This window comes from Oryctolagus cuniculus, chromosome 2 (genome assembly GCF_051225735.1).
Source record: "Oryctolagus cuniculus isolate XC-2025 breed Fujian yellow rabbit chromosome 2, ASM5122573v1, whole genome shotgun sequence".
In the NCBI taxonomy this organism is placed as follows: Eukaryota; Metazoa; Chordata; class Mammalia; order Lagomorpha; family Leporidae; genus Oryctolagus; species Oryctolagus cuniculus.
In genome coordinates this window covers 111349747-111362902 of record NC_142868.1, presented here as the reverse complement: position 1 = coordinate 111362902, position 13156 = coordinate 111349747, and the positions used below count along the sequence as shown (strand labels likewise).

Here is a 13156-nt window from a genome sequence, read left to right as displayed (position 1 = left end):
CATTTTGTCTTGGTTTAGTAATAACAATGCTCATTTTTCTGCTCCTTCCCTTATCTTTTGAATAGTTAATTATCAGAGCACCTACCACCTAGTTGCTGGAGGTAGTATATTGTTAGTGTTAATCACTGTCTTGGTGATCATCCTAAAAGTGTTCTGGATTGAGGTGATTCTGCTCTGGAGAGACACAGTTCGACCTTACAAAACTAGGAATGGTAAGTGGCAAGATTCAAACTTTTCTTCTAAAGAAAAGGTCCCATTAATGAGTGTCAGTTACTCAACAGCATAACAGCTATGAGGTTAAATCTAGATTCCATTTTTTTTAAGATTATCTATTTACCTGAAAGTCAGAGTTATACAGAGAGAGAAGGAGAAGCAGAGAAAGAGAGGGAGGGAGGTCTTCCATCCACTGGTTCACTCCTCAGTTGGCAACAAAGGCTGGAGCCGTGCCGACCTGAAGCCAGAAGTTTCTTCCAGGTCTTCCACATGGGTGCAGGGGCCCAAGGACTTGGGCCATCTTCCACCGCTTTCCCAGGCTATAGCAGAGAGCTGGATTGTAAGCGGAGCAGCCGGGGCCTGAACTGGTGCCCATATGGGATATTGGCACTGCAGGCGGCAGCCTTACCCACTATGCCACAGCGCCGGCTCCACGATTGGTTTTTTGAGTCTATTTAGAGGTCATTTTCCACCCTGCTGTGTAGCTCCTCATGGTCTTGGGATTCATCTCAATAACTCAGATTTTCTTCCCATTGGGATATCATGCCATCTAAATCTTCAAGAAGATATTCTGCCCCAAGCCCAGAAAAGCTTAACTGTTTTGGAAAAACTTTATTAAATTAAGCACAGTAATAAAATTTCTCCTGCCTTCCAGATGTGAACAGATTAGACAGGTTCATCAGAATGCAGGTGCAATTTACCTGAAACCCAGGACCAGACCTTTGCATCTGTGCATACAAATTCATGAATTAAAACGTTAATTAAAACGTTAATTGCAAGGCAGTTGTATGTTAGATTTTTCCATATAGTTAATTTGTGACTGATGTGTGGAAAATAGAGACCCCTTAAGAAATTCTACCCCTTGACAGTTTCAACCTTTAGCATTGTCACTTTCTCAGGGGAAGTTCAGGGACCCTGCCTTACCCCTTACCCATAGATTTGCTTTTCAGTTTCAGTTGCCTGTGTTCATCTGCAGTCTCAAACTATTATATTTTTAAAGATTCAATTATTTGAAAGTCAGAGTTACACACAGAGAGAAGGAGAGGTAGAGAGAGAGGGAGAAAGAGAGAGAGAGAGATGAAGAGAGAGAGAGAGAGAGAGAGAGAGAGAGAGAGAGAGAGAGAGAGAGGTCTTCCATCTTCAGGTTCACTTCCCAATTGGCTGCAATGACCGGAGCTGTGTCTATCCGAAGCCAGGAGCCAAAAGCTTCTTCCAGGTCTCCCACGTGGGTGCAGGGGCCCAAGGACTCAGGCCATCTTCTACTGCTTCCCCAGGCCATAGCAGAGAGCTGGATTGGAAGACAAGAAGCTGGGACTCGAACCGGCTCCCATATGGGATGCTGGCACTACAGGTGGTGGCTCTACCTGCTTTGCCACAGTTCTGGCCCCCAATCTCAAATTATTAATGGAGAATTTCCAAAATAGTGCCTGCCTGTGAAGGGAATCACCCCTGTGTGTGGCATATCTGTGCTATGGACACTACAGTCACTTTGGTGCTGTCTCAGTTCTCAGACTGAATATGGTGATATTGCAATGCTTGCTGTGTTCATGTAACCTCTATTTTACTCAATAATGGTCCCCAAACATGTGAATAGTGATGATGGGAAGGTTATTGCCATCTATTTTTATAACTGTTCTACACTACTGTTATTGTTGTTAATCTCTTACTGTGCCTAATTTGTATGTATGGATAGGGAAAAAACATAATAAATACAGGGTTTGGAACAGTTTTGGGCATCCCTGAGGGTCTTGGAATGCATCCCCTACAGACAAGGGAGGAACTACTGTGTGGGGAAAGTGGAAGATGAAACTGACGCCTGTTGAGCCTAGAAGAAGGCCCCTGTCTACTGTAAACACAGACTGATAGAGGGGTAACCAAGCTGAACAATATAGCTGGAACTGTACTGGACAGGCTCTTGCTTACTATTGTTCAGCTTGACAGAACGAAAAGGAAGAAAACTTTGGGACTGAGAGTGTTACCTTCTGATCATGTTTTGTGGCAATGGATGGTTGTCATCATCCCTTGATTCTAGAATATTCTGGGAGATGAGATACCTTCACTTCAACCATAAAGCTTGACAAGGAATATCTATTAGGCCTCAAGTGAGAATTTTTAAAATCAAGTAATGGAGTTGTACATCTTGTTTTCATTTTCAGATGGAAAGCTCTATGATGCTTATGTTATATATCCACACGATTACCAACAGAGTTCAGAGGAGATCAGTTCTGTGGAATATTTTGTTCATCAGATTATGCCCAATGTCCTTGAAGATAAGTGTGGATATAAATTATGCATTTATGGGAGAGATCTGCTACCTGGAGAAGGTAAAGCTCCCAACATACCCCAGCGACAGAAATTCATGTCTAGGTGAACCGAGCCCTACAGCAGATAAGGAACTGCACTTACTACGAAAGGCCTTCAGACCAAAGATCTTAAAGCAGACACTTGTCCTTTGCTGTTCTCACGTCATCATTGTCCTTGGTCAGTGACATGCAGTCCTTCGCTCTACGCATTTAGCTACATTGCTGAATGGCCAACTTTATTTCCTGTGCTCTCCATCAAGATAATTGGCTGTCTTCTTAATTCCCTTGGGAAGGTCTGAAAGCAGACTTAAAAATGGAGAATTTTGCTCTGATATACAGAGGTATTGGCTGAAACATTTTAGAGGATTTTGTGTCTTTATTCATGTAAGTGAAACACTTGCCAATTCGTATTTGCAACAGAACAGGTGGACTTGTGGCTTCTATTTCTGTAATAGTCCTAGCCCATTTCATGTGTCTGGTCAGTTTGCTAGTAATTTCAGTAGTTGTTGTTCTCTTTCCTACATATATTTACATCAAATACTTTTGACTCCTTGTGAATTTTTCTCTAATTCCCCAGAGATCAGGAAGGTTTTGGCATGTGAATGGGGCCAGGACATCATGAGCATAAACCTAAAATTTACTTATTTGAGAGGAAGGGTGGAAAACATAGAGGTAGATGATAGATAGACAGACAAATGAGGGGGGGAAGGGGATGGAGTGGATCTAAGAATTCCCTAGAGACTTGGTCAGTTGAGAAGGGTAAGGCTTCCTGGATTAGTATTCTTTTGAGTAGCAAGGCCTTTTAATGTAAGAAAGCAAATATTCTACAAAGATAATATTCTAGGAAGATACATCCCTGTGAACTTGAATTCTAAGTCTTCCATGAAACGGTAGCCTAAATACCTCTACCCTCCTTTGAGCTGGAATGTCTGTCTTAGGACTGACCTATGTGGGGAAAAGAGGGTACTGAGGATGATATTCTCGTGATGAAGGGAGGAAAAACAAATCAAGTCCTTTCTCCATGTACATGTCTACCATTCTGAATCAGAGAATTGGTCAGTGTCAGAATCTCATAAAAGAGTTTACCAATATAACTTGCTTATATTATCTATAATCTATATGTATATATTCCTAGTATAACAATAGCACTTACGTTTAAACAAAGATTTATTTATGCATTTGAGAGGCAGAGTTACAGGGAAAGAGAGGAGGAGGAGAGAGAGAGAGAGAGAGAGAGAGAGAGAGAGAGAGAGAGAGAATCTTCCATCCACTAATTTATTCCCTGAATAACTGCAACTGCCGAAGCTGGGCCGATCCAAAGTCAGGAGCCTGGAGCTTCTTCTGGGTCTCCCACATGGGTACAGGGGCCCATACTTGGGTCATTCTCCACTGCTCTCCCAGGCACATTAGCAGGGAGCTGGATCAGAAGTAGAGCAGCCGGGAATCCAACTGGTGCCTGTATGGGATGCCAGCACTGCAGGCAGAGGCTTAACCTTCTATGCTACAGAGCCAACCCCAACAATAACACATGATCAAAGCATTAGACTTTAAAAAAAAACAATGACAGGAAATCTTTATCCATTTTCTTGAATGTCTAGATGCGGTCACCGCGGTGGAATCCAGCATATGCAAGAGCAGGCGGCACATTTTCATCCTGTCTCCTGTCATCGTGCACAGCAAAGAGTTTGCCTATGAGCAGGAGATCGCCCTGCACAGCACCCTCATCCAGAATGACTCCAAGGCGATCCTGATTGAGATGGAGGCTCTGAGCGAGCCAGACGCTCTGCAGGATTCTCTCAAGCACCTGATGGAAGTGCAGGGCACCATCAAGTGGAGGGAAGACAATGTTGCCAACAAATGGTCCCTGAAGTCCAAGTTCTGGAAGCACGTGAGATACCAAATGCCTGTGCCGCACAAACTGCCCAGATAGACTCCCAGTGTGGCTTCCTGGAGCGCCCAGGGCAACAGCGCTTGGTTTTATGGATGAATGCATCCGAGTTTGTATCTGTCTGTGTTGCTCTGCTTTTAAAGTAAATAAATAAACTTAAAACAATGAGAGATCTCCTGGTTCCTCCTTCTGAATTGTGCTCTGTATCACATTCAGGGACCTGAGGTCTGAGGAGTAGGAGCGTCAAGGGGACCCAAGGTTGAGTTAGGGTTTCATCACGTAAGTTTACTTTATTTGCCCCAATCTGGCTGGATGCACAAGGCCCAGAAATGTGTACCCTCAATCCTTCACCCTGCTCTTTCTCAACATGAAGCGAAATGGTTTTTTTTTCATTTCAATTATCTTTATATACAGAAGATCAATTTAGTATATACTGTAAAGATTTTAACAGTTTGCACCCGCACAGATACACAAAGTGTATAGTACTGTTTGAGTACTAGTTATACCGTTAATTCACATAGTACAACACATGAAGGACAGAGATCCTACATGGGGAGTAAGTGCACAGTGACTCCTGTTGTTGATTTAATAATTGACACTCTTCTTTATGATGTCAGTAATCGCCCAAGGCTCTTGTCATGAGCTGCCAAGGCTATGGAAGCCTCTTGAGTTCACCAACTCCGATCTTATTTAGACAGGGACATAGTCAAAGTGGAAGTTCTCTTCTCCCTTCAGAGAAAGATACCTCCTTCTTTGATGGTCCGTTGTTTCCGCTGGGATCTCACTCACAGAGATCTTTCATTTAGGTCTTTATTTTTTGCCACAGTGTCTTGGAAGCTAAATGTTTTACAGTTAGATTGTCATGTCATCTTGAAGAGCATTCTGGGGGCCGGGGTTGCAATACCCTAATATCCCATGGTTTGCGTCCTGGCTACTCCACTTCCCATTCAGCTCCCTGCTGAATGGCCTGGGAAAGCCAACAGAAAGTGGCCCAAGTATTTGGACCCCTGCCATCCAGGTGGGAGACCCAGAAGAAATTCCTGGCCCCTGGCTTCAGCCTGGCACAGTGCTAGCCTTTGTGGCCATCTGGGGAGTGAACCAGCAGATGGATCTCTCACTGTCTCTCCATCACTCTCTGTAACTCTGACTTTCAAAATAAATAAATATTGTTTTAAAGAGTATTCTGAGCCCATTGGGCAAATTATTGGTATAAATCTTGTTTCCAACATTTTATTTTATTTTGTATGATTGAATGCTCAGTTTTATCATCTCAATGCTGCTGACCTTATTTAACTATCTTATTTCAGTTGCCTTTATGAGTTTTTTCAAATTCTAGATTTTCTTTCATTGTTATTCACTTTAGTAATAGTATTCTCCCAGTATTAAAGTGACAGAAGCATATTATAGAAGACCTGAAAGTAAAAAAGCACAATTAAAAAAATCATTCAAATGCCCATGACCTTAAGATTAAGTTGGTAAATTTTCTTCTATTTCAAAACATTTTAATTTATAGTTACATATGCTGTTTGTATAAATGAGATTATACTGTATGAAATTTTTCATTTTTTTCTACCTAACATCATAATAGAAACATTTGGCATGTCATTGAAAAATTTCTGAACATTTAGAAAATACTTATGCTCCATCTCATGGCTGTGTTATGGAGGACACAATTTAAATCCTCTTAATTAGTATAATTCTCCAATGGCCTATCAGTATATATAACATCTCCCAAAAATGTACTTCGAGTTAACTTTGGTTGTTACTACTTTTCATGAAATGTTGGCAAGATAGAATTAATTTACACATCGGGGCTGATCCGGTCAGTCCCCTTGAAGGAGGCGACATAGCGGGACGCCAGGAGCCCAACAGTAGAACATGAGTGTCCCCAGAGAGTCCTGTTGGGACTTCACGCTTGCCAAGGGCGCGGAGCTGTTCCCCATAGCGTATGGCTGCTGCATTTAATGGGCAAGAGAACATGGAACTGCAGTCTTGACCCAACTGTCAGTGGATACCTTTCAGAATCCTGATTGAAACTACGTTTCTAGAAGGTTGTCCGCGGGATCCACAGGTGCCCTTCTTCTGGGTTAATCTGTGTCCCTAGATTGGCTTGCTCGTCCCACCCCAACCCCTTCCCAGGCCGGCGGGGCGCAGGTGTCACCCCCGGTCTCAGTGCTCGCGTTCCTGGCGCCCGCTGGCCTGAAGGGTGCGCGCTACAGCCTTCGCGCTCCCAAGCGCCACTTCCAGGTCCTGCAGGTCACACGGCCGCCGCCGGGGGTTCAGGGGGGCAGCGCCCCGTCTTGCAGCTGGGGCGGAAGGTCCCGACAGCGTAGGGACGAGGGGTGGGGTTTTCCAGCCGCGGCCCAGCGCCCCCGCGATCCTGCGACTCGGGGAGCGGGCGGGCGGGGCCTCGGGTGGAGGAACCGGTGCTCCGGCCGGGCTCGCGGGCAGGAGCGCACGGCGCACCTCGCACTCTCGAACACTCCCGACTGGGAGCACCCCGGTACCCCGCATCGCGAGACTCCATCCCCGGCGGGGAACAGCGCCCACCTGCAGCCTGCAGTAGCCAGATTCTTCTGTGCCTTGGCTTTTTGCAAACCCTCGCCTTATCGCTTTAATCGCACCCCTCTGCCCACTCCCCCGCCCTCGCGGCTCCCTTCCTTCCTGCCCTATTTCACAGCTGTCTGAGGCCGGGATCTCCCCTTATCACCTGCTTTCTCAGCTCTGCCTCCCCGTAGCCGCGACCTGGTGTGCAGCAAGGGACGACCATCCCTGCCCCAGCCTCGGGGACGCCCCTCGGAAGGTAAGGACAAGCTCTGCGACCATTCGAGCCCCCTACTCACTGCGAGCAGCCTGGGACCACGCAGCCTCAGGAGCAGGGATCGTGAAAAAAAAAAGATAAATATGTATACCTGTGTGTGTGTGTGTGTGTGCGCGTAAATACAGAGGAGCAATTGACAGGAAAGCATCATTAACTTTTCCCAGGTTTTTTTCTGGAAAGGTGGGAACAGCTGGGATAAATGACAATAGTGATCATTTATTAAGCGCTTACTGTGTGTCCCACACTATGTAGAAAGCTTATATTCTTTTAATCAAAGTAGGTACTTGATTCAAGCTTAATAAAAGGGAGAAGGACTAACTCACCTGTATCACCGATTTTTATTCACCCCAGGGCTTCTAGCTTGCGAGGACTAGATCCCAGATCGGCACCTGGATTTTCCCTAGCCCAAGGTCTTTGTCTTTGATCTGAGGTCTTCCATAAGTTAAAATGCCCCCCTGTATCACACATACCAGACACACCTACCAGAGATAGGGGTCTGAAGCTACTGTGGCAATGTCACATCTTTCTCCTGCTCCGGTCTCAGGGCATCCGGAAACACTTGCTGTGGCTTACGCAGCGCTGGGAACTGGGCAGGCCTCTCAACCCAAGGTCCTTGGATGAGCTGGGAAGGGTGCACTTGGGAACTGGGTCTGTACAAGTGCTGGGGACAGCATGCCTGGTGTCGCTGAGCACAGATAAAGGCAGAGTTTTCTGGTTTGGCAATGCGTGGTGCCGGGCTGGGAAGCTGGGGCTGGTTCTGGAGCGGTGGAGACACCTTGTGGTGCAGGCTCGCACAGTTCTGCCCTGCCTGGGCAGCAGCAGTTGAAGAGCAGAAACCAGGCAACCACATTGGAAGGACTGCAGGAGCCTGGGGCAGGGCCAGAGGGGAGGGTGTCGGGTGGCAGAATACGCACATGCAGGGTGGGATTCGGGAAAATCATGAGGATGACAGTGACAGATGCTTCTGTGACCAAGGCCATGAAGTAGCAGTGACTTTCCTGGTCTGGCAGTTGGAAAGCCAAATCCCACAGATTCTTTGATCCTTAATGTGGAAGTGTGTGTGCACGTGTGCACGTGCACGGGTGGGAGAGATAATTTTCTATCGTTTTATAGACTGCATGCGATGCTGTAAAGAATACATTTACATCACTCAAATTTGCTGCTGTTGTGATTTCCATCAAATCAGTTTATCTGAGGAGGTGCGCAATTGCATGTTTTGCTAATGGTACGATTTGTATCTAGGCAATTTACATTGATTTGTGGTGCCAGTTGATGACATCAGCTGTAATCTGGGCTGGACTATTTGACTGTGAAACTAGCTTGGGGCCGGTGCCACAGCTCACTAGGCTAATCCTCTGCCTGAGGTGCCGGCACCCCGGTTTCTAGTGCCGGTTGGGGCGCCGGATTCTGTCCCGGTTACTCCTCTTCCAGTCCAGCTCTCTGCTGTGGCCCAGGAAGGCAGTGGAGGATGGCCCAAGTGCTTGGGCCCTGCACCCACATGGGAGACCAGGAGGAAGCACCTGGCTCCTGGCTTCGGATCAGTGCAGCGCACCTGCGTAGCGTCCATTTTGGGGGTGAACCAATGGAAGGAAGAGCTTTCTCTCTGTATCTCTCTCTCTCACTATCTAACTCTGCCTCCCCCCACCAAAAAAAAAAAAAAAAAAGAAAGAAAGAAAGAAAGAAAGAAAGAAAGAAAGAAAGAAAGAAAGAAAGAAAGAAACTAGCTTGGCTGTTTCTCTTTCTTGAGTATCAGTTTCCAGCAAATAATAAACCAACAAGTAGATATGAAGTGGAAATATGTCAATTAGTTATAAGTGCTATGAACAGATGAATGAAGCTAGGTGAAGAGGAAAGGGGTGTGTGTGTGTGTGTGTATTTGCACTTGGGCTAGCAGCTCTGCTACATTTTCCATAGAGTGCTCAGGGAGGACCTGTACGTGAGGAATTGGTACCAACAAATTTTAAAGGAAAGACAAGACTATGTACTTAAGAGTAGAAAAGAATTTAGTAACTATTTGGGAAAAGTAAGTTTAATTAGATTCTATCTTCAGTCCAAACAAGTAAATAAATTGTTGGTGGGTGAAATAGTTAAATATTGGCCAGCGCCGTGGCTCAATAGGCTAATCCTCCACCTAGAGGCGCTGGCACACCGGGTTCTAGTCCCAGTCGGGGCTCCGGATTCTGTCCCGGTTGCCCCTCCTGGGAGACCAGGAGAAGCACCTGGCTTTGGATCAGCACGGTGTGCCTGCCACAGCGCGCCAGCCATGGTGGCCATTGGAGGGTGAACCAACGGCAAAAGGAAGACCTTTTTCTCTGTCTCTCTCTCTCACTGTCTACTCTGTTTGTCAAAAAATTTAAAAATAAAAAAATCCGAGAATTGGACAAAGATATTATTAAATGGTGTATAAACATGAAAATAAAGGCTGGCGCCGCGGCTCACTAGGCTAATCCTCCGCTTAGCGGCGCCAGCACACCGGGGCCTAGTCCTGGTCGGGGCTCCGGATTCTGTCCTGGTTGCCCCTCTTCCAGGCCAGCTCTCTGTTGTGGCCAGGGAGTGCAGTGGAGGATGGCCCAAGTGCTTGGGCCCTGCACCCCACGGGAGACCAGGAGAAGCACCTGGCTCCTGCCATTGGATCAGCGTGGTGTGCCGGCCGCAGCGCGCCAGCCGCCGTGGCCATTGGAGGGTGAACCAACAGCAACGGAAGACCTTTCTCTCTGTCTCTCTCCCTCACTGTCCACTCTGCCTGTCAAAAAAAAAAAAAAAAAAAAAAAAAAAAAAAACCATGAAAATAAAATGGTTACTAATAAATGATTAGTGTGTTCCTCATTTATACCAAAAGAGATGCAGATTCTGAAAATAATGAGGGGCAGGTGTTTGATCTAGTAGTTAAGGTGCTGGCTAAGATGCCCAAGTGCCAGATCAAAGTGTATCAGTTCCATTTCTAGCTTTGACGCCTGACTCCAGGTTCCTGTTGATGCAGATCCTAGTCCACAGCAGTGGTGGCTCAGGTAATTGGGTTCCTGCCACACATGTGAGAGACCTGGATGTAGTACCTGGCTCCAGTCTTCAGCAAGCCTTGCATTCTAGGCATTTGGGGGGAGTTAACCAACACATGGGAGTTACCTCTGCCTCTCTCTCTCTCTCTCTCTCTCTCACACACACACACACACACACACATATATTTGTATACAAATGTGTATATATAATTTAAAAATTTTTGCTTACCTGATTAGGCTTTGAAAATGAAAATGCTAATTTTCTGGGTGCAGTAGCAAGGTGCTATTCTGTACTACTGAGGGAGGGAGTATGAATTATTGCAGCACTTCTGGGATGTGATTTGGCAGTATTCATTTATCATGTTCCAAAGAAATATAAGCAAATAATAGTAATAGAAATGTAAGCATATTATAATAATAGCCAGCATTTATTCACCAGATACTTCACAAAAGTAACTTTCCCATCAGCTTTGGGAGTTTGTTCTCTTATAGCCTTCTGTGGAAAAAGAAATTGATGTTCAGAGGGTAAAGCTCAAAATCGTGCAGCTGGTAAAGGGTAGAATGAATAGTTCATCACTCAGCCAGGGTGACACCAGAGGTCATGGCCCCCAAACTGGGCCATTCCCTGCTACACATGAAAACGGTTGTTGGGGGAATTCATAATATAATTCATCTTGGAAATGCTAATAGAGCCACATGAAGGAGTGTTAGCTGGCAATTAAGATGGTGTTACAGAGAGTTTTGTGACACAGGAAAATATTCATCATTTACTATTAAGTGGAAAGGAGGGGCATGGAATTATTTAACTGCCATTTTAATTATATGAAAACATATAGAAAAAGTAAGAGAAAGCATACTAAAATACTATATATGTTGACATCATTTTCCTCTTTCCACTTTCATTTTATAAGTGTTCTACATTGGACATATATTGCTTTAGAAAACAGAAAAAGACTTTAAAAAGAAAGAAATGTAAAAGTTACAGAAAACAAAACCACAAAGTTATCAACATCACACATAACACTAAGAAATACACCCCCAAATTTCTACATGCAAGAAATTTAGTATATATGTTCTCTTACATCTGCTTCATTTGTTTTAATTGTTTTTTTTTTTTTTTTGACAGGCAGAGTGGACAGTGAGAGAGGGAGAGACAGAGAGAAAGGTCTTCCTTTTGCCGTTGGTTCACCCTCCAATGGCCGCCGCGGCCGGCGTGCTGCAGCTGGCACACTGCGCTGATCTGAAGGCAGGAGCCAGGTACTTCTCCTGGTCTCCCATTTGTACTTGTTAGGGTGATTATGAGATGACTCAGAAGAGTTCTCTTTCTTTTTTTTTGGAAATGAATTCATCATTTAATAAAATCTCAAATTCACTCATGATAATTAACAAATGCATTAAAATTTTTGTATACATAGAGACAAATATGAGGGTTTTTTGGTCTACTGGGATCTTATGTTTCATATTGAAACTCAGAGTTGACTTATCAGACTACTGAATAGTATCATCATCCTTAGATCTTGAAAATTAAAAAAAAAGATTATGCTCTTTTAAGGCTATGTAATCCAGAGAAATGATATAAAAAAAGGGTTTTCACTATAAGTAACAAAAGAATAGACAGCATTAATAACAAAATGTGTGTTGGGTTGTAGGGACGGGGGACATTTTACACCTTAACGCTGTTCTAATTTGATTATGTGCAGTTGGTACTTTCCGTACATATATCCTCATTGTCTTTACATTACGGATTATTATCTCCTGGAAATTCCATCAAATGTTTGATGATGTAATTCATAAGACTAGCGTAACCGATTTGGAAGCTGAGTCACTGAACTTTTTCTAGGATTCAGGCATGAGTAATCTCTTTTCAAGGATGGGAGATGAGTGGCAGTTGGTGAGAGTGGAATTATCCTGGCTGGGGAGGTTATCATGTACCCAGAAATTTTCATAAATATCCGATGGTTTTATCACTCAGTGACTTGGGCAGTAGGCCTTGTTTTCATCTTTGTGTTGGTAATGAGCAAGTGGGCTCTGAGACTTTTAAGTAACTTGCCCAAGGTTGCACAGCTTCTGAGGGCTCAGATTGCCAGCTCCAGTGTGCATATCCCTGAAACCAAGCTCTTTCCATCCTTCTGTGTGCCCTCCGTCCAGAGACAGCGAGGTGTGCGGTAAACAAGGAAGGTAGGATTGTTTGTAAAATGTTCTGTCCTGGGGTGGCAGCAGTGAGCAACATCTCCATTTTGAGTGGATCCTGTGCCAAGAAGGAGCTATACTTGTGCAGGACACTGAGTATGGTGCAAACCAAAGTGCTGTGTGCTGAGAATGAACCACCTCCCCCCCACCCAATGAAAAGCCCTGCCCAGTTTTCCTCATGAGACAGTCCATAGAACTTCTTCCGGCCATGCTGTCTCTCTTGAGCTTCAGCACAAGCCCCCAATAAACCTTGTCTGGGTTGCACCTTGGCCTCCTGTTAATTTCTGTTTGCAAGTGAGCCAAACAACGTGGGGTTGGTAACATCCTGAGCAGAATCCTTCCTCCATTCTACTCCCTGAAATTGTAATTACGAAGATAAAGTTTGGGTTGAAATGGGATAAAATTTCAATGCAGATCTCTGTTCCCCAAGGTCATGGTCAATGTGGAGGATGGTGCTGAAGTGCAGGAAACTGGCACTTGTCTCTCCATTTCCCCAAAATAAACACACGTGGTGGCTGTGCATCATGGCTCAGCTGGAAGCGACCTCTTGGGACATTGCATTCCAAATGAGAGTTCCACTTTAATTTCTGGGTCCTCTGCATTTTTTAAAAAAAGATTTATTTATTTGAAAGGCAGAGTTAGAGAGAAAGAGAGAGAAAGACAGAGAGAGCGAGAGAGAATCTTCCACCCACTGGTTTACTCCCCAAATGGCCACAATAACCAGGGTGGGGCCAAGCTAATGTCA

General features: G+C 44.9%; 2 protein-coding genes across 5 annotated transcripts in view; both read left to right on the top strand.

Annotated features, from left to right (window-relative positions):
* The window catches only part of IL33R (interleukin 33 receptor), a 35639-nt gene extending 31067 nt beyond the window's left edge, over positions 1–4572 (top strand). For 2 of the 4 annotated variants that reach the window (XM_070069680.2, XM_051835087.3), the window contains exons 9-11: positions 66–212; positions 2370–2537; positions 4115–4572. In XM_070069680.2, coding sequence (XP_069925781.1) covers positions 66–212; positions 2370–2537; positions 4115–4446 — 647 coding nt within the window. In that variant the 3' untranslated portion in view covers positions 4447–4572. The remainder of the gene's footprint in view (positions 1–65; positions 213–2369; positions 2538–4114) is intronic. The other 2 variants (XM_070069682.2, XM_089327445.1) reach the window with 1 other exon arrangement.
* Positions 4573–6823: 2251 nt separating this feature from the next.
* Positions 6824–13156, top strand: part of IL18R1 (interleukin 18 receptor 1) — a 46040-nt gene continuing 39707 nt past the window's right edge. Inside the window, exon 1 of the mRNA XM_008252716.5 lies at positions 6824–7207. The gene's annotated coding sequence lies outside the window, so the exon portion shown is untranslated. The remainder of the gene's footprint in view (positions 7208–13156) is intronic.